This window comes from Crocodylus siamensis, chromosome 1 (assembly GCF_052110815.1).
Source record: "Crocodylus siamensis isolate JL-2025a chromosome 1, ASM5211081v1, whole genome shotgun sequence".
NCBI lineage: Eukaryota > Metazoa > Chordata > Crocodylia > Crocodylidae > Crocodylus > Crocodylus siamensis.
In genome coordinates, this window is record NC_143395.1 from 171,574,953 (window position 1) to 171,595,249 (window position 20,297).

At 43.2% G+C, this 20,297-nt stretch overlaps 1 protein-coding gene across 1 annotated transcript in view; it reads left to right on the top strand.

Moving 5' to 3' along the window:
* USH2A (usherin) overlaps nt 1-20,297 on the top strand; it is a 653,616-nt gene that overhangs the window by 484,244 nt on the left and 149,075 nt on the right. Inside the window, exons 48-49 of the mRNA XM_090031530.1 lie at nt 10,851-11,019; nt 19,129-19,350. Coding sequence (XP_089887656.1) covers nt 10,851-11,019; nt 19,129-19,350 — 391 coding nt within the window. The remainder of the gene's footprint in view (nt 1-10,850; nt 11,020-19,128; nt 19,351-20,297) is intronic.

A 20,297-nucleotide genomic window follows, 5' to 3' on the forward strand; every position in this document is an offset into this window, starting at 1 on the left:
GACATGTGCAAAGTCCTGCATTTAGGATGGAAGAATCCCATGTATCAGTACAGGCTGGGGGCTGACTGGCTGGGTAGCAGCTTTGCAGAATGGGACCTGGGGGTTACAGTGGACAATAAGCAGAATATAAGCCAACAGTGTGCCCTTGTTACAAAGAAGGCTAATGGCATACTGTGTTGCATTGGTAGGTGTGTTGCCAGTAGTTCAAAGGAAGTGATTATCCCCCTCTATTCAGCTCTGATGAGGCAACATTGGAGTACTGTGTTCAGTTTAGGGCCTTCCACTACAGAAAGGATGTGAACAAATTTGAGAGAGTCCAGTGGAGTGGGGGCTGGGGGACATGACTTATGAGGAAAGCCTAAGGGAACTTGGCTTATTTAGTCGAGAAAAGGAGACTGGAGACTGAGAGGGGATTTAATAACAGCCTACAGCTACCTGAACTGGAGTTTGAAAGAGGATGGAGCTAGACTATTCTCAGTGGTGGCAGATGACAGAACAAGGATCAATGGTCTCAAGTTGTAGCAAGGGAAGTTCAGGTTAGATATTAGAAAGAATTTTTTTTGCTTGGAAGGTAGCAAAACACTGGACCAGATTACCTGGAGAGGTGGTGGAATATCAAACATTGGAGGTTTTTAAGACCTGACTAGACAAAACTTTGGCTGGGATGATCTAGTTGGGGATGGTCCTGCCTTGAGCAGGGGTTTGGATTAGATGACCTCCTGAGGTCCCTTCCAGCCCTAATTTTCTATGATTCTGTGACTCATGACTCTCATGTGACACCTGATGCTCTTTTTGCCTCAACCACCCTTAAACGCTGCTTCTTTATGGAAGTGTTAGCAGCTCTTCCCTGTGAAAGCTGGAGTGCAAACAGACATTCCAGATGACATTCTTTACTTGCACCCAATAGGAAGTTCAGAGAGTGGGAGGGAACTTGTTTGGAAAGCTGGGGAATGACAGGGTAACAAGATGGGGAGAGGAAAAGCACATACACAGAAGCATTTCATAAGGTGTATGAGCCTTGCTGTGCCTCCCCCTCACATGTTGCTCAGATTCTCCTGTGTTGTCTACAAAGGTCAGGGGAGCAGCTCCCCTGACCTTTGTAGACAACACAGGAGCCAGATGGGTGGGAGCCCATCTGGTGAGTTTAGATATCCCTTCTCTTTAACAGAAGCAAGCAATGGGAGGGTGAAAGCAGAGGGAATGACAGTCCCTACCAGCAGCTCTCCAACTCCCCTTGCTGGTAAGTGCTGGCAGAACAAGTTCCCATGTGCCTTTCTACCCCTCTGGCTAACTTGCTCTATGAATATATGAAGCAGGTCATATGTTGTGACATTGCTGTTTCTTTAATTTTTCCACAGTGTCCTATTCTAGAGCAGCCAGGCCAAAATTCTCTATCAAGTCTTCATTCTGTCCAAAGAAAAATAACATTTCCCAAATTCTTTAAGTCCTCAGATAATCCTTTACACATGTGCCTAATTTGTGTGTAACCCAACATTTTGCAACGTAAAGTGCAACCACCTCAGCAGCAATCCTTAACAATAAAGGCTTCAGTAAAATAAATGCATGACTTAAAAACTGAGCACTGTGTGTGAATTCACCACCTGTGAGTTACCGAATTGGCCACCTTGCCAGTTGGAGCTTTTAATTTTTCCGCTTAACAGCTGTGGTATAGCAACACCAGTCTAATTCACCATGGTGGTTTGGCCTTAACTTGGAAAGATCATGTCTTCTAGCAACGATGCAAGGCCATTCTATCCCTAGCTTTTCTCTTGAGACTGCCAAAAAGGCAGCTGTTAGTGTTAATTGTTGTGGGTGTTTTTTGTGATGGGACTGTTGTCCTTTAGGTAATTATTGCATTGAAGCCACTAAATCCATTTCATAACCACCTCTTTCTTTTATAATTTATTCAGAATTCCAGCATGTTTAATAGGGACAAGATACAGTGAGTGTGAAGCAAATGGAATAGGCACACCTTGCAAAAAATGCAGTATAAAGTGTATCGAAAAGTACAGTATAAAGTATATCACTGTTAATGTCTCTAGTCATGTTATAGTACTAAATGCTGCATAATAGAAAAGAAAGGTAGAAATGCTCCTTATTCCTTTTAGTATAGTTCCACTATACTCAGGGACCACCATTATCACCATTTGGAGTTTGAATGTTTTTCTAAAAGCAGGTCTGTTCATCAGGTTTTTGAAATGCAAATGACTCTTAGAATATATTGACAGCATTATATTATGTTCCTTTGAACCACATAAGTACCCAAATATGACTATAAACTAGTGAGAAGGACTGTACATATAAATACTTTGGAAGAGAAATTTGTGGCACGTGCACTTTGTTTTGCAGGCAGTGGTAAGAGTGAAAAATATTCTGTTTTTGTACTGTATGCAAGAAGTACTGAGCTAGCTTCTCCCCTCTCATCAGTTTTATTCTGATGTAATTCCATCAATATGTATTAGGAGAGAGAAGAATCAAGCCCTTTATATATAAATACATTGGAAAACTAGCATTGTATATTAGTAACCTTTTTCCTTGTGCATAGGGGTGATTGACATTTGATAGAATTAGTTTGATGCCTTTATTATTGTTCCTTGTCTACAAAGTAAGAACATGAAACACAGTTCCTCACCTGCTCCCCAGCAAATCAAAACTCCAGTCCCAGGAAAGTAATAAGAGGAATGACCTTACGCTCCATGTGAGTCACCACCTAAAGTCCATACACAACCAGAGGGCCAGGAATACAGCCATTTAGGTCCTGAAGACCCATGTAGCCAATGACAAGGATCCCACTGCCTCCTATGAGCTTTAGACCAGGCCCTTATTTCAGACATATCAATTAGCTTGTGTTGCTCTTGTTGGATCTTGTAAACCTCTTTTTCAACTAATTTTAATAGGGCTGTTTGAGGTGGCATTCATCTGTTGCCCCTTCAGTGTTTACTCTGATGCACCGGTGTTTGTAATCAACACTGAACAAGGATGTGGTGGTTGAATGCAGAAAGACACTAGAAAGACATCTGTTTGCACAGTTCATAGTGTATGTCATATCCTGGATTGCCTTGTAAGGCAACACAACATTCTGTTTCAATCATAGCATTCTGCTGTGCTGGTGTTTCTAGTGTAAATGAGTCCATTCTGGTTTCTTCTTGCATGTCTCCATCAATGTCCATGAACCCATTCACTCTTGAAATCTCCAAAGGAGCATCAACCAATTGAATGTACATCATGTTTCTGTCTTCAGTGCTGTACTCAAATTTCTGATGGACTTCATTCTAACTGGCCTCATCAGCTGGTGTAAACTGAATGCCAATGCTGAAGGCACTCATAGTCTATGGAGTTATGTAATAACGCCAGTTGAAATCTCCTGCTATCATTAGTTGGATCTTGAAGTGAAAAAATAAAATAGAGACTCATAGAGTAAAATGTTTTAGTTAAAATAGTAGGATATAGGCTAATTATTTCACTAAGCAAAAACTCTTTAATGTGAACAATAAAGAACAAATATAATAGTCATAGTATACAGTTTAGTACCTATAAAGGAATTGAATGAAAGTGTTAATACAACTCGGTACTTTTATTTACAGCAGCAACAAGCACCATAAATGTGTGGTCAATAACTAATCAAACATAGCTCTGACATTATTAGGAAACTAGCCAATTGCCCATCAAAAATGACACGAGTGGGGAGTGTGTAAGGATAGAGCCCTGTGCCCCACGCAATCCAGGCCCATTCCCCCTATACCTCCTGCTGCTTGGGGTCTGGGCCTGCTCCCCCTCTCCCCATCACAGTGGTGGGGGGAGGAAAGGAGTGTGTCTGGGGCCAATGTGGGGGAGGACTGGGTCCAAGGTTGGGGAGAAGCTGGCCTGCTGTGACAGGGGTAGCAGCAGGCCCAGGCTGACCTAGTGGCTGCAGGACAACAGGAGGAGCAGGCTCAGAGCTGACAGGGGGTGAGGGGAGGGTGGTGGAGGAGTGGGCCTGGGCCTGAGGTGTTGAGGATGCTGCCGTGTCAGGCTGGGCCCGCTGCTCCCCCCCACCATGGTGGGCCCACTTCTCCCCCAGCATGGGCTTGGTTCTCTTCCCCCCACACCATGTCAGGCCTGGGCCCATTCCTCCCCTCCCCTCACTGCCATGGCAGGCCAGCTTCTCCACCCCCCCAAGCCCGATCCTCCCCCATACCCCCCACATCAGACACAAGCTTGGGCCTGTTCCTTCCCTCCCCTCCCCTCCCCTCCCCTCCTCTCTCCTCCCCTCACCACCGCCACATTGCCCCAGATCTGAGTTCTGCCCTCCACACCATGGTGGGCCTGCTCCTCTCCCCAGTGTCCATGCTGGACCCAGGCCTGCTCCCCCCTCCTGGTTAGGGTCCAGGACCACTCCTCTGTTCTCCACCACGGCAGCTGGGGGAGGGAAGGAGTGTGCGCAGGCCTATTTCTCCCTTCCCCACTGCTGTGGCTGGCCCTGCAGGTGGTGATGACAGAAAGGGGGAGGGGTAGGCTGAGGCCAGCACTGGTGGCTTAGACCCCCTGTGGCATCTCAACCCTGCTCTCCACTGTCCCGCACCACTGCTGTTACCTCCAAGGAGCCGGGGGTGGGGGTGAGGCAAGGCACTGGTGACCTCACTCCCCCTCCACTCCATCATCACCACCTTTTGGAAATGCTAAAGCATGGTGCAGTATGGGTGGTGCAGTATGGGTATTATGTGAGTTGGCAGTAATTAAGGACAAACAGTCCATACCATCACTACTGATACTGCTGTGACCCTTGAGGTAGCATTGTCCTTATGTTATGACCTTCTGTTGGGTAAAATCTCAGATCTGCTCAAGAAATTGGAACAGTGTGTTCAATTACATCAAGGATCTTAGCTCATCGTGCAACATTACACCATCCACATCTATATATAAGAGGATGAGATAATAATAACCTTTAGCCACTATTACTTTCTTTTGCGTTTTTATTTTCTGAATCTGTGACATAATTTTAACATTACTTGAATGCGTTTTATTTTATGGATAGATAATGCAAAGTCTTTCGGCTTAATACCACTGCAAATAGCAACTGATGACTATCTTTAGAGTGCTGCCAAAAAAATGCTATTTTTCAATTTACATTTGGCTCCAGAGGATGTCATAGAGCTACATAATAATAGCACTGAGTATATCAATTGGTACTACTAGCTAAAAAGTGTCTGTGTTTTAGAGGTGGCCAAAGATTTTTTGGAAGTTACATACACAAACTTGAGACTGTATGAACTGAAAGGACTTAGGTCATTTTTAAAAAGAGAGTGGAGGTGCTGAGGCTCAGGGAACATAGCGTATGACAGGGGAGTTCCTGAGGGAGTTAAAATGGGCCAGAAGAGATATTGCCAATTATACTTTGTACATACAATGCATTTTCCAGCTGAGGGTCTCAAAACACGTTACAACTGGAAATTAAGTGACCATCATACAACTTCTATGAAGCTTGTAGAGCAGGTGTTCCCATTTGAGATTCACAAAGAGAACACTGAAAGTAAAAGTATAATATGGAATATAAAATACTTACTGGAGAATCCAAGGCTGATTCTTTGACTAATCACAAAGATGTGAAATGGTTTTCTAGCTGCTGAAAAGCCTCTATATGCATGAAATTTTCACAGTTTTCATTCCAGGTAAGAAGGAAACAGGGCTTCATTGAGAAATTAAAAGTTTGACAAAACAGAAGGTGAAATCAAATCCCAAAGGGAGGTACCATCAGGGTCCACACCATAGCTTGAAAACACAAATGGAGGAAGAATGTGTTTTAGGCTATTCAGTTCTCAGGTAAACAGGTTATAATCAGCCAGTGGTGTCACAAAATAAGCATGAAAAGAAAAAACAGAGGAGTACCTTAAGAAGCCTGAAGAATTTTTAGTTAATGTAGTATAGATTGAAGTCAGTAATACTAATGTTAGCTGGTTTGATAGAATCAAGCATGATATTAGGGACCCAGAAGATAGAGAAAGACAACATAATCTTATAGATGCTTCTGGTGTCAAATGTGAATGACAAAAGAAGACTGAGTACGGATTTATTAGTAATGTAGAAAGGAACCAGAAGATAGCAAGCAGGGAACAGGAGCAAGGCCAAGTAGCATTTGACATCTTCATTAATTTTGAGAGAGAGAGAAACAGAGGGTTAATTAAATTCATAGCTTGGGGAGGTTTTATGAACAATGGGGTGGACAGAGAAATAATATAAAAGGACTCAAAGATGCTAAAACAAAGATGCTCAAATCAAGATGCTAAATATCTGAACACAAGATGACAAACTAAATTAATCTGGGGCAACCTAAATCACAGATACTAAATGAAACAGAGGGAGTCTTAAATCATTAATGCCAATGGAGAATTATAGGTGATAGTTCACATAAAGTATGACCTTGAAAAATATTTGGGAAAAGAAAAAGCTACTTTGCTACTTTGAGTTGTAACCACCAAGTTATAACATTTTGAGTCAAGTTTCCACAAGAAGTAATATGGAAAACTCATTCAGGAGTAAACAGGACAAAGTACTTACATATATTAGAGGCAGCAAAGACAGATCTGAATCAGACCTTTCTCAGAATTCTGCAGAGTAAGAGCTCAGTTTTATCTCTAATTCTAGATGGAAGAATCCTGTATTGTCATGAACTAAAAGTTTTCTTTCAAGTAAGTTTGTACATGCACATTCTCACAGGTGGGTAGGTCATCCCTTGAGCCTTTGACCCAGAGACCATTTATTTTAGCAGTACCCTGTTGCCCACATGCCTCAAGGGGATAAAGAAATAGTGCTCATTTCTTGCTCCTCAGTTCCTCTTAGTTGTCTGGCTATGATAAAGCACTTTGCTGTTCTGCATTTGTGATGTACTTTTCATTTAAGCTGAGCACTCATTCTTCATCAAAATTTGCTATATCATTTTATATTTCAATTGCCTGTGCTCTCTATACACACGCTGCCTTGTGCTGCCACCCAGTCCCTAGATCACATTTAGTACTAGGGCTTTCTTTACCATTCTGGCCTTATGTGTCTTTTTCCTGACCTGGGACTTCTTAAAAAAATCATCCCTGTTGTTGGACCTGCTCACTCAGGACCAAAGGGGGTATGCCGCTGGATCTCTGCCCTGTCCACCTCAAAGCCTAAATGCTGGATAGCTGTCAGAGGTAGTGCAGGGATGTTCTATGTAGAAACATCCACAGGAGCAAGAATTCCACCAATCAAATTTACCTGGATTAGTGGCATGAGTTTTCCAAGTGGTGCTACTTCAGGCATTCTTCTCCAGCTGATACTTAACATCCTAGCTTACCTGTTACAATTTAGGAATGCCGGGTATACTTATCACCTCCCCATTGGTGGCATTACCCACCAATGGCACCTGAGCCTAGTCCTTGCAACTCTTATGGGGCCACTTTTCAAGCCTATGGAAATCTGTGCGGTGTTCCACTTTCCCCTGAAAGTGGCATTTTTGGTAGTAATTGGCAAATGTCTTAGCCACTCTGCTATTGGGTTAGAAGCTGAGGTGTTCCCCTGCAACCTTACTCCTCCATTTTACTTCCAGCAGGTGTGCATACAGGGGGTGCATCTCCACATGCTATTAATGTGCAGCAATACTCTCCAGTGCATAATGCACCAGAGTTTATTGCTGCTGGGTACCATGTTTGCACATGTACCTGGAACTGCAGCACATTGAGCCAGGTAGGAGCAGCCCTGGCTGGCACAAGGCCTAAGGGATCAATCTGCCAGCCCAGGGCTGCTCCAACTAGTCTCTACATGCTGCAGAGGGGCTGGCTGGGGCATAAGGGTGCTCCGATGTAGAGTTAGTCAGCAGGCAGCCCCCGGATTGAAGCAGCCTTATGCCCCAGTCAGCATCTGCATGTGCATTGCTGCATACTAAAAGACCTGTTGCAGGATAATACCTTTATTTACAAGTACTAACTTACAGTGGATTTTATTAGTGTGGCCTAATAGGGCTGTACATATAGATGCTGAGATGTTTACTGTGGACCTACTTAGGCAGTTCTGCAGTAAACATCTCATGTAGACACGCCCAAGGAGATCCTTTTCTGCCAGAGGTGAAAATGGAATCTAAATGGTGTGTAAATGTCAAAATTGCCATTATACAGCTACATAAGTTCACCTAGGTACATGAAGGTGAAGTGGGATTTAACCCTGTATGTCCATATCTAGCACATTCTACCAAGAATTCAGTTAGCACTTAGTTAAAGTTATTGTCATGATAAAATATACAAAGCAGTCATAAATTGTAAGAAGCTTGGGCTTAAAAGTGCCAAGCATGTTTCAGCATAATTTTTAAGTCTTAGTAAATGTAAAAACCACAAGCTAGATTGTGTGATTTAGGCACAGCTCTGAAACCTCAGCTCTATGTTGAGGTTAGTTCAGAGTTTCAAAGAAGCAATGAGAGGCAGAAAATGCCTATTACAACATTGTTTTGGGGGGATGAAATCATTCTCTATCATTTGTGCTTTGGCTAGTACCCCCTCCAATTATACAGTGGGTATGTCTACATGTGTAATTAATGCTCAGAAAGCTTACTGTGCCATAAAATACTGCACAGTTAGCTTTCTTTCAGTGCACATCTAGATGTGCACCCATCAGGAGCAAATTTGCTCCCACCAGAAGTTCAGGACAGGGATACTCCTGCCCTACTCTGTTACTATATGGCAGCCAGGGGGAGCTCTAGACTCCCTAGGTGCCAGCTCCAGGCTGGCAGGAGGGCACTGGTATCAGGTCTGGGCTCTGAGGGTGCAGGAAGCTGTCCCTCCTTTAGGGCACCTGCTTCCTACCCTGGACCACTGCCCCAGGCAACTGCCTGCTGCTCAATCCCCACTTTGATTGCAGAACCAGACTGGGACTATATGCACTGCCCCCACAGTAGGCAGCTCCCAGCCCCAGCTCTGAGATTGGAGTGGGGGCTGGAAGATTGTTCCCTGCCCGTGGCTTTGATTGTGGAGCCTGCCCCAGCAGCAGGCAGCTGCCAGGGTAGGGAACAATGTCTCAGCCCTGGCTGGAGTCACAGAGCTGGGGCCAGGAGCTGCCTGCTGCAGGGGCAAGGAGACATTGTCTCCACTGAGTTCTGCGACTGGAGTCAGCCCTGGCAGCAGGAAGCTCCCAGGGGAGGGGATTGTTCTCCTGCCTGCTGCTGCCCAGGGTGCCCAGGAGAAATTTGCTTCCAGTCAGGTAGCTAACTGTGCAGTACTGTGCAGTAGCTACTGTGCAGTAAATCTACTACCTGTATTTACAGATAGTAGAAAACTGTGCAATAGCCTAATCTGCTGCTTAGTAGCTCCTGTGCTTGGGTATGTAGTGATGCTTTACGACAGAGTAGATTAGTCTACTGCTCAGTAAAGTGTCTCGTGTACACACCTAGTGACACTGAGGAAAAATGGCTGAAGCCATCCCAGCATTACCCTGTCTCTGACCTTTGTACAGACCATGAGATGTGAGGAACAGTGGTTCCTTGCTTTCTTTCTTTTTTTCTGTATCTTCACTGCACTCTGCACGCATACACAAACCAGGCAGAATCTTATGATCAGCAATGTTGAGTGTTGAGAATAAAATTATTTTTTTTTTTACATGAAGGATAAAAGAGTGTCATGAATTGGAGGTAATAGCACAGTTATTACAGCTAAGAGGAAGGTAGTATAGGTTGTGGATTCTTTATGGTAAATATGTATATGTATATACACACTGCTCTTATAAATTTTATATCTAGGATTTTAATTTTTGTGGTCCCTATCATTCTGTGCATTATTCCTCAAATATTTCAGTTCTTAATCTAGACAGTAAATAGTTCCACTTCTCTCGCTTCTTTTATTTTGTCAGTCAATAATGAATGTAAAGAAGATAGACAAAAGATAGACATGTCTCGTTTATTTAGAGACATGTTTTTGTTTGTTTTCTGCTGCTCAGGTTAGCTGAGTTATAATGTGGCTATTCTACAGGCTGGAAGTAGCTCAGTACCCAGAGAAAAGAGATAGACTACAGTGCTTATATACTCGTGCCAGGCTGCCAACTGCATTTTTCATCTAGCCATAAGAATGATCCGTTCTACCTAATATAAACTGCACTGAATGCAGGCTTTCAGGTTATGTTTTATAATGATTCTACTGACTGTTCTACATGATTTGTTATGTATACAGTATGTCACTCTCTCTGCACTGGAGCAAGCATACAAATAATTATTTGATTGTTCAAGTGTATAATTTCCATGACTGCACCTAGAAAGAAGTCCACAGTTAAAAGGGCTTTTCAAAATTCATTCCCATGTAAATTTTATTTTGAAAAAAGTATATAAATTGTATTCCCTCAAGATCACATTGTCTGAAGAATTGTAGTCACAAGTAAGTGATCATGTGTTATAAGACAATTCCACTTATTTTAATGTGAAAAGGAAACCCAAGAGTTCATACTGGGAAGTCCTTAGTTGTAGGTTTTTGGATCAGATAGCTCAACATCAAAATACAAATTTGAATCAGGGAAGTAAGATACAGATAGGGGTGAGGGTGGAATATATCTACATGTTGGAATCAACTACATATTGAGGCAGACATCCCGCAAGGCATGCAAAGACAATTCATATTAATGGAGTATTTTATTAAGGTGCAGCATGGTTGAAGGCCACAAAATAACAGCATTCTGTCAGATGTACAGTCTAATAATTCTGGAGGGCACAGTAGTTTTTTTTAGCTATGTTGCACTTTTGTCTGTCTGCAGTCATATTAGTATCAGCACTAGGATTTGTTGTACACATTTTTTCATAGACATTGTTTTGTCAGAGAAAGCATTATGCTTTGTTTAACAGATACTGCCTTTCTATTTTTTTAAACTACTTTTAGGCATGTTGTAATGGGATTCTGCACAACAATAAACCTGGCTTTCAGTGCTGTGAGGACAAGTACACTCCATTTATTCTTAATTCATCGGGGGTTTGCTGTGGTGGTCAGATACATGCTGTGCAACCAAAATATCAGTGCTGTGGTGGCTATTACACCAGAGTATTAACAGGTAAGTGGTGCCTCTTTTAAAGTAATATAAAAGAAATAAAATGGCACAATGTAGCTGGTATGTCTCTTAAACCAAGGAAGATAAGTACATAGCAATATAATTAGGTATTTTATAGAGATGGCAAGGTATCATTTATAGGCATGCAAAGAGTTCCAGCATGGGGTGGGCAATGGGAAGCTGCCTTGATGTTGACTCTTAATCAGAGTGCTTATCACTTATACAGGAAATGCAGGAAATGTTTAATTTATAAATCCTCCTAACTGGGTTTCCCAAAGAACTATTTTAAGACAAAGAATACTTAATAGAGAGGGCGGTTTAGCTTAAGTGCAGTGCCAAAAGGCAAATTCACCTTGGTCTTTTGACCAAGTGAATTTTCTGTTATCTCTCCATACATGGAGCACATGCAGAAAGATGTGGATTGTTTCAGTGCTGCTTGTGTTTGCTTGTTAGTTTGCCTTTTCTATTCCAACTATATATGCTGCATGGTAAGTAAAAATCCTATAGCTGATTTGCCACAGCCCAGATTCTCTTCTAACTCCAAGAGTACCCCATCTTCTTTATGGGTATGTGCAGATGTTTGCCACACCTGGCTGATGATCAAACAGCTTGCTTTAAGCCACATAATCATAGACTGGGAGTGGCATATGAAGACATTTGCTGATGCTGGGAGCCATGCTGGGAACCCAGTGTAGGTAGTTCAGGGAAATAACTCTGTTGGGTCGGGGGGGGGGGCAGTTGTCCCTCAGAGATGGAGGGTTGGAGGGCAAAAATAGCCTCGTCAAGGTGGAGGGGTTAGGAAGAGCACAGCCTCAGGGCTGCGGTGAATGGCTGAGTTTTCTCAGTCTCCAGGCTGTGGTCTGAACATGTGTAGACATTCACTAGATCAGGCTAACTTTTTCCTGATCTAAGTTAGTTCACCTCTTCAGGTTAACTAGGTTAGGTTGGGCCTGCCATTTTTTGCTCAATTTAACTTTCTCAACTGACTGCACAGATGGGCATTTAGATCAACCTAACCCTAGTTAGGTTGGTCTAAATGTAAGACCTGCATATACCCTATGAGATTGTTCAATAACCCAGTAGCCTTTCTAGATTCCTGAACAGGACTCTTGTTATTAAGCCGATGTTTCTCTTAAAAAGGAATGCCTTCTATTGAACGAAAGAATTCTACTGTATTTATAAAGATTCTGAAGTATAATATATTACAGGTAATTTTTGTAGCATATCATGAACATTTAATAAAGGATCTTTGCTTCTAATTTTCATGAAGGAAATCATAATTCTGCTTCATATCGAACTCTTCTAGTTTTCCATACCAAAATACATTTAATATCTAAGGTATTTTAAATACATTATTAAATATAGTTTTCCCAATTTGCCTATACTCCCCCCAAAATAAGATGTACTTTGGGGGGTCATATAGGGCTTAAAGATGATAAGAGGCTAGAGAGAGAATATTCCATATTTCTTTTGTATATCTAGGCTACTGTATATTACCTTTTAATTTACTGATGTATTTATATATGTTTAGGCATCTTCATTATTTAGGTACAAATACATGCAAGACATTGGGAAAATGTTAGCCAATATATATAAATTGTTCCACCTCACAAAAAAGGAAACTTTCTTACCTTCCCCTGCTTCTCAATGAAAACTTAAGTGAGATTGCTCTATAAAATGTTAAGGACCTCATGGAAGTTCACCTGAACCACTCAGAGCAAACATGTCACAATTATGTCTACCCAGCAGCTTTTCCATAACATAGCTGTGTTTCTAAATGTGTGTATGTGTGCATCCTGTGAAAAATTGGGAAGTTGCTTCTTAGGACCTCTCTGTGGATAGAGACCCAGATCCTGCATCAATAATATCCATGAGACCTGGTGGTAGGATCAAATATGTAGTGCTAGAAACTATGGCATCATTGAAACATCCATTCATACTTGAGGCATTGTACTTTGGGATACCTCACCAAATAGACATGTGAGAAGGAGTAGCGATCTTGGAAGGCTTAGACCGGTTGTAGAGAAATAATAGAAGGAGCCAATCCATATCATTAGTGTCTGATTCCAGAAAAGAGCCATGTGATCTTTAAGCTGCCGGCAAGCCCAACAAAGGGTTAGGGGGCTGAAACAGGGCCTTTTTCCTGTTACTAGAGGGGAGAAAGGGGGTTAGGGGTTCCTAGTCCCCCTCCACCCTTCTTTCGCTCCCCATAGCCCTTTGTGGTGCACCAGTTCATCCCTTCCCCTTGGTGGTGTTTCTTTGCCTGTTTTCTTTTGCTATACACTCCTCTCCCACTCTATTTTCCTCATGTTATTTGTTTTTCTGTTACTTATGCTTACCTGTTTTCCTTTGCTTTCTTGTGCTGCTGGAGTTAAGTAACAGGTAAAGGAGCCTAAAACAAAATGGGTGCTGGGCCCAAGTGCAGGCAGTCCCTGATGGCCCAAGAATGGAAGCAGAAGAGTCAGGGAACTGGAGGACCCTATATAAACCTCAAGCCTCAAGCCTGAGAGACAGTCTGGCTATAGGAGCCACAGGAGGAAGGTGCTGCTTATAGAAAGGCAAAGGGACTGGACTCTGGGCTGGGAAGAAGGGACTCAGAATGGCAGTTGGGGTGAAACAGACCTGAGATTCTGCATCAGGAACCAAATAAATTCTGTTGAAATTCCTATCTTTGCTTGTGGCTTGGAGAACACCATCCTAGGATGAGGCTAACCCTGGGTGGGCCATTTTTGTTTTGAGCCAAGTAGTCATCTATGGTTTAGGTGATTTTTGTTCCTGGTGGCCTTGTCTTTGGCTGTAGGAGAGATGGAGGCCACTGAGTGGGGTGCTTGTGAACCCCTCCCTGCCCCCCCCCCCCAGGTTTCAAACATGATTGAGAAAAAGAAGATAGAGACTGGGGGATAAGTTCCAATCCTGGAAAGGCAAAGCTTGTCAGGCACTGAAAGGTGGTGGCAGGACTTGGGGCAGTGGGTCCTTGAGCCTGAGAACACACCCTGCTGAGCCCATAGCTTGCAGCTCTGGATAGTGAGCTCTGAGCTAGAGGGCACAGCTAGAGTAAAAGTGGTATAGGGCCAGCAGGACCCCATCCCAGACAAGGGTCCAACCCTTGAAGGTCTCCTCACCCATTGGCAGCCTTTCCTATTGGTATGGTCCATTGAGATGTGATAGGCAAGGGTACCAATGGGTGAGCTGGAGGAGATACACTATGCCAAACCCTCTGGATGGCATACAGGGACTTAGTTACTAATCATTCCATTACCCATGTTGTACGCTGAAGCAAATCTTGATTAGTATCAACTGAATACCAAGTAAATGATTAGAAGTTTACAATTATAGTGAAAACAGAGCCTGTAACAGAGCCTGGCTCTGCTGGAACTTCTGGTGAAATGGCAATACATGGCTGAATTGGTATAATGTAAGCTATACAAATTGACACCACAGGGCACTTGTACACACAGTGGGGGTTTAATCATCAAGGTTCTATTTTATGTCTCCTAAATTGAAGTGGTCGGGTTTTAATTGAAACCCACCATTTCAAGTTTCCCACCACATTACATCACGTTATGGTGAGGGGCCTGATTCTTTTGTTTGTTTATTTATTTTGGAGATGGAGTCTGCCCGCAGCTGGGGAGCAAGCTGCTGGCAGGCTGAGCGGCAACTAAGCTACAGGGGACCCTGGTCCTGCCCTCCACAGTAGTGGAATACCCTGGGGCCACCTGGGTGGGCTGCTGGTGGCCCGGATGCTGTCCCAGCTTGGAGGCAGCACCTGGCTCAATCCAACTGTTCCCTGAGCCCACCTGGGGAGCAACATGTGGCAGGCTTCTAGTGGGCAGGCTTGGGGAACAGTTGGATCAGGCCAGGTGCTGGCTGTGAGCTGGGACAGCCCCCAACCTGTTAGCTGTCTGCCCAGGTGGCCCTGGGGGTGTTACTGCTGTGGAGAGGAGGACAAGAGGCCCTCCCAGTTCAGGGGCCACTCAGCCCACTAGAAGCTCACCCCCTGGCTGCAAGCAGGCTCTACCAAAAAAAAAAAAAAATGAAAAGGATCAGGAGGCCCTTCACTACCTTCAGCAAGCACCTGGTTGGAGGCAAAGTGGCAAGGGGTCCAATCATTTTCTTGTTTTTGGTTTTTTTGCAAAGACTGCCTGCCTGCCTCTCCTGTGGTGGGGGCGGGGGCGGGGGGCAGGCGGTATAAGCTACCAGTGGAACAAGCAGCCCCTGAGCTCCAGGGGGCACTGGTCCTTCCCTCCATAGTGGTGGAACCCCCTCGGGCCACCTGGGCAGGCTGCTAGTGGAATGGAGAATGTCTCAGCTTGGAGGCAGCACCCAGCTGGATTCAACTCTTTCCTGAGTCTGCCGGGGCTTTCAGCACCCCATGCACTGTCCCCACCAGCTGCCCACCACCTGGGACCACCCAGAAATGGGCTGGCTTGCCCCTGGGGAAGCACAGGGAAGCAGTAGGAGGGTGGCTGGGTGTGCTGGTGGCTGGAGAAGGTGGCAGAGATGGTGTGCAGGGCACTGGAAGCCCACAAAGCCCGAGCTTCCCCCAGCCCACCCAGGCTTCCAGCGCCCTGCGCACCATCTCTGCCACCTTCTCCACCTGACAGCACACCCAGCCACCCTCCTACTGCTTCCTGACACTGCCCCAGGGGCAAGCTAGCCCATTCCTGGGTAGTCTCAGGTGGCAGGAAGGTGGTGGGGACACTGCACAGGTCTACTGGAAGACCCAGCAGGCTTAGGGAAGAGTTGGCTGGGTGCTGCCTCTGAGCTAGGGCAAACCCTGGCCCACTATCAGCCTGTTTGGGTGGCCCTGGAGGGTGATGCTGCTGTGGAGGGAAGGACTGGGGCCCCCTGCAGTTCAGGGGCAACTTGGCCCATTGGCAGCTCTCCCCCCAGCTGTGGGAGAGGCAGGCAGGCTGCATCAAAAAAGAAAAGAAAAGGATCATACCCCTAGCCACTTCTGCCTTGAGCCAAGTGCTTGCTGAAGGCAGAAGTGGTGGGGGGCCCAAACTTTTTTTCCAGAGCCTGCCTGCCTCTTCTGTGGCTGGGGGGCAAGCTGACAGCTGCAACATTGCATTTTACAACATTGTAAACTAAGCCACATCCAGATATAGTTTAGTTTGCAATGATAATACAAAGTCATTTAAAACTCTCAAAACTGTGCACGTGTAACACGTGGCACCATTAAGCCATACAGATCACATTTTCATCATGTGTATGTCACATTGACCATCACATATACAAGTACCCCCTGTCCTTCCACTCACTTTTAATCTCAGGTCTGGGCAGAAGTACAGGACTTGAGACCTGGGAAATGCAGCTTGAAAATAGCATGTAGCCCTTTTAGAAATATTGCTTTTCAGTACCAGATCTGAACTGCGACCCAATTTTCATGCACATAAACCAGGCATATATGTTATATCACAATATGGGTGGCTTTTCTCCTTTTCTCTGATGTGTTCTGTAAGTCAAAATTTGAGTTTGTAAAACAGTGTTTTTTTCCCCCTGAAAGTGTCATTTTAAAGCACATATTCCCTATTTAGTTTATTGATTCATTTTCAAATAATGTAGGCCTGGGAGCCCTCAAATGATTTTTTGTTGGGCATTCAGTACTCACTTGTCTTTGCTGGCAGTTGTCAGGTCAGGAGCTAAAATGCGTGCATTACCCATGGGTTGGCGTGTGTTCTCTATGCTCAGAAGTTCTTGAATTTCTGCCAAAATGTTTAGCACATTCCAAGTTCCAATCCCTTGAAAAGTAATTTATATATCACAATAGTAGAATGCTCTCCATGATGTCATCAGAAAAATGCTATCACATGGAAGAACTGGAGAAAAGTATTTTGCTGGCCTCATTAATCTCAACGTACTAAAATAGGAAGATTATATTCTATGACCTCTATCCCCATCCAGTGGTCTCTGTTAACTAGCTTAATATTGTTTATATCAGGAAACAAAAGCACAGTTACACAAACCGTCTTGTATCTGCAAGGAGTTCTTGTTCAATCAGGAGTCCACACGGAAGTAGTAACGGATATTTATCCATGCTTGCAAACATCCTTTTCCTAAATGCATTCCCTTATTCCAAAGGGCAGGAACATGAACAATGTTGGTCACTTTTTTCTTTTTTTATAAATATGCTAATAACCCCAAGCTAAATGTTAATGTGGGTCATTCCTTGATAAGGATAACAATTAACTGGTAAGACTGCATGGTAGTTTTCAGAGACAGAACATTTTCAAGCCTAGCTTGGAATGGATCCCATTTTGAGAGGTTAATGAGAGGGTTACTGATCCTTTGTTTCTTATGTCTAATAGTTCTTTTTTGCAAAAAAAAAAATCAGTTTTATTTCCATTTGATGTAACCTGCAGTCTCTGTTTTAAGTCCTTTCTCTGTGCAGTAACTAAATTACATTCTCAGGAATTCAGGAAAATATGACTTAAGTAGCTAAACAATTATACTCTAAAGATTTGTTCTAGTCTTTTTGTTTATTATTGACTTCATTTGATAAAAATATTTATACAGGGTACTCACTAGGAATATTTATTTCCCAGATGTTGTTTGGCCAGCTTGATGGTGCTAGATATACTGAAACACATTGTGCTAATGGCATGAAGATTACAAATTAGGAAGGCAGGAGTCTCCGTTTTTGCAACTCTGAAGCCAGAAAGAGGTGTAGACATGTATCCCAGAGCTAAGCTGTGTGGATAGATTCTCAAAGTGGAGTGAAACAAATAATGATTGTACACTCAGCTAATACTTTATCTTCCAAGGAATTTCAAGGAAAGGAAAATAATCAAATCAAACCCAGACTGGTAGTAAATGAATAGTGTTACCATCTGACAGCTGCTTGGTATTGTATATAGAATTATTAGCAATCTCTCTCCTATTTCTAGTGCCAAATTGCCCCCATCGCACCCCGCCATCATAAACAGAATTAGAGTGAGTACAGCCATTTGCTGCACATATGTTCATGTAGCATACTTTAAGCCACCTAAATGTAGACTGGAAGTGGCACGTATGAGTGTTTGCAGCTCCTGGGAGCCACATGAGGATCCCAATGTAAGTAACTCAGGGTCAGGGAGAGAGGAATGGGCGGGATCAGGGAGAGCTAGTCGGTCAGTAGTGGGGTGGGTGAGTCCATGGTGGAGATTTCCCAGTCTTGGTTGGAGACCAAGGGAGCTAAAAATGGCAGTCAGGATTTGGGGGCTGGGGGGAGGGGAGGGGAGGAGGGAATAGAACAGCTCTGGGGCTCCACTGGAAACATGTGCTGGCATTCACTAGATCTGTTTAACACCTTGCTAGATTAGGTTAACCCATTCTTGATTCAAGTTAGTGCACCTCCTGGTTAGGTCTTTCGAAATGATACGCCTGTACGTATGTTTTTAATTGGCAGTTCTGAGACTATTCTTGACAGAAGTGGGGTTTAGATCATGCAAAGACTTAGGGGGCTTAGTCTGATGTTTAAAGTTAGGTGCACCCTTAAATGTCTGTCTTTCTTTGAATCTGAATCACCAAATGGCTCCTCTAACTGGTCAACAATGTAAATAGTTGCTCTGAGAACAGTTTTAGTCATGTGAGTAAACTTGTACTTCTGCTGTTTATGAATCTACAGTTGTGCTACAAATCAGTTAAAGATTTCACCACTCAGGGATTTTGGCAATTTTAACAAGTTTACCATCCACATTGAAGAAGGAAAGAATCACAACAATAGGAATTCTTCATGACTCTGGCACTGTCTAAAACACAAGAGTTAAACTAATGTTAATATAGATTTAAAACATTTTAAACTATGAGGGTTTTTTTTAAAACTATATTACTTTTCTATGTAGATTTTGCCATACTTCCATATTAATATCTCCTGAGTCATATTTTCAAAGGGCTATAACCCAGGTCAGTTCATACCTGCATATTAATTTAATTCTTACCCCAAGCATTTATAATGTTAGAACACACTAAGAAACTAAGTACAGAAAGAGAGCTTATATTTTTTATGTGACACAGTTTGTATATGAAGATGTCTTATTCTGACCCCAGTCCAGAACCCATGGCAGTCAGTGGAAGAACTCCCTTTCAGTAGCCCTGCAGGCACACAATGACTAATTGTATCTTTAACAGGAGAAATATGTTGCCCTAATGAAGAGCAACACCGGGTTTCAGTTGGAGTTGGTGATGCCTGCTGCCAGGGAACTCCTTACTCCACATCAGGGAATCAGATCTGTTGTTGTGGATCCCTTCATGATGGTTTCAATCAGCAGTGCTGTGGTGGACAAGTAGTAAGCAAAGATTTGATCTGTTGTGGTGATGAAGAGCTGGGAACTGTATACAGGCCTCTCACAGGTAAGTTCTTAAATTCCCATTAAAATGTATCTTTATAGAAAAGCTAAAGCTGGGTATTGAAAGCTCTCCACCTATCCAAACACTTAGGCCCTCTATAAGGAATCACATAGGTTTAAAATAGATGGATAAGCCCCTTCTATGACAATGGCGATTTAACCTTCTATTCACCCACCCTATTTACCCACTCTAGACCAGTGATTGTCAGCCAGAGTGCCATGGCATCTTGGGGTACTATGAGATATTTTTAAAGGTGCAACGGAGTGCTACTCACCAGTAGCACTGTTGGGTGTACAAACGCATGCACGTGAATCATGAGATAAACCCAGAGATTTCTAACAGACATCCATAGTGTCAAAGACATTCTGACCTGTTGCAATCTTTCTGAGTTCTTTACCACAGGAGAATTACTCTATTATAATAGTCAAAAAATGAGTGAAAACTGAAGTTTGAGATTATCTGAGAGGTGCCTTAGGTCTAACAAGGGGTTCCTTGAGTCTAAAAAAGGTTCAAACCACTGCTCAATACTCAGTCCAATAGCTGCTCTTACTTGACCTAGAAATAACTGAGTACCTGTTGCTCCAGCTAAGGAGTTAAAGAAAACAAGATGTAATGTTAGCCACTTCACTTCTTTGTCTGCCATTGGCTACAGGTCCTCCTTTTTTCAAGTGTATCCTAATGATGGGTCAGCCAATAGTTTAAAACTTCTTTTATCTTAATTGCTCAATCATTGATCAGGGTCATTGATCTGTTATTTTTCTTTAATTTCACATCCTCCTTTATTTGATCTAATGATTTCTCAGGTCTCCCTCTTGGTCTAACAACTAGTACCACTACATTCTTAGCAACTTATTGCTCTCTGTTTTTCCTCTAAATACTTGCAGACTATTTCAAACATTGTTCATAAAGAGCTTTCCATAGCTGTTACTTGTGTAATTGTTCTTACTTTC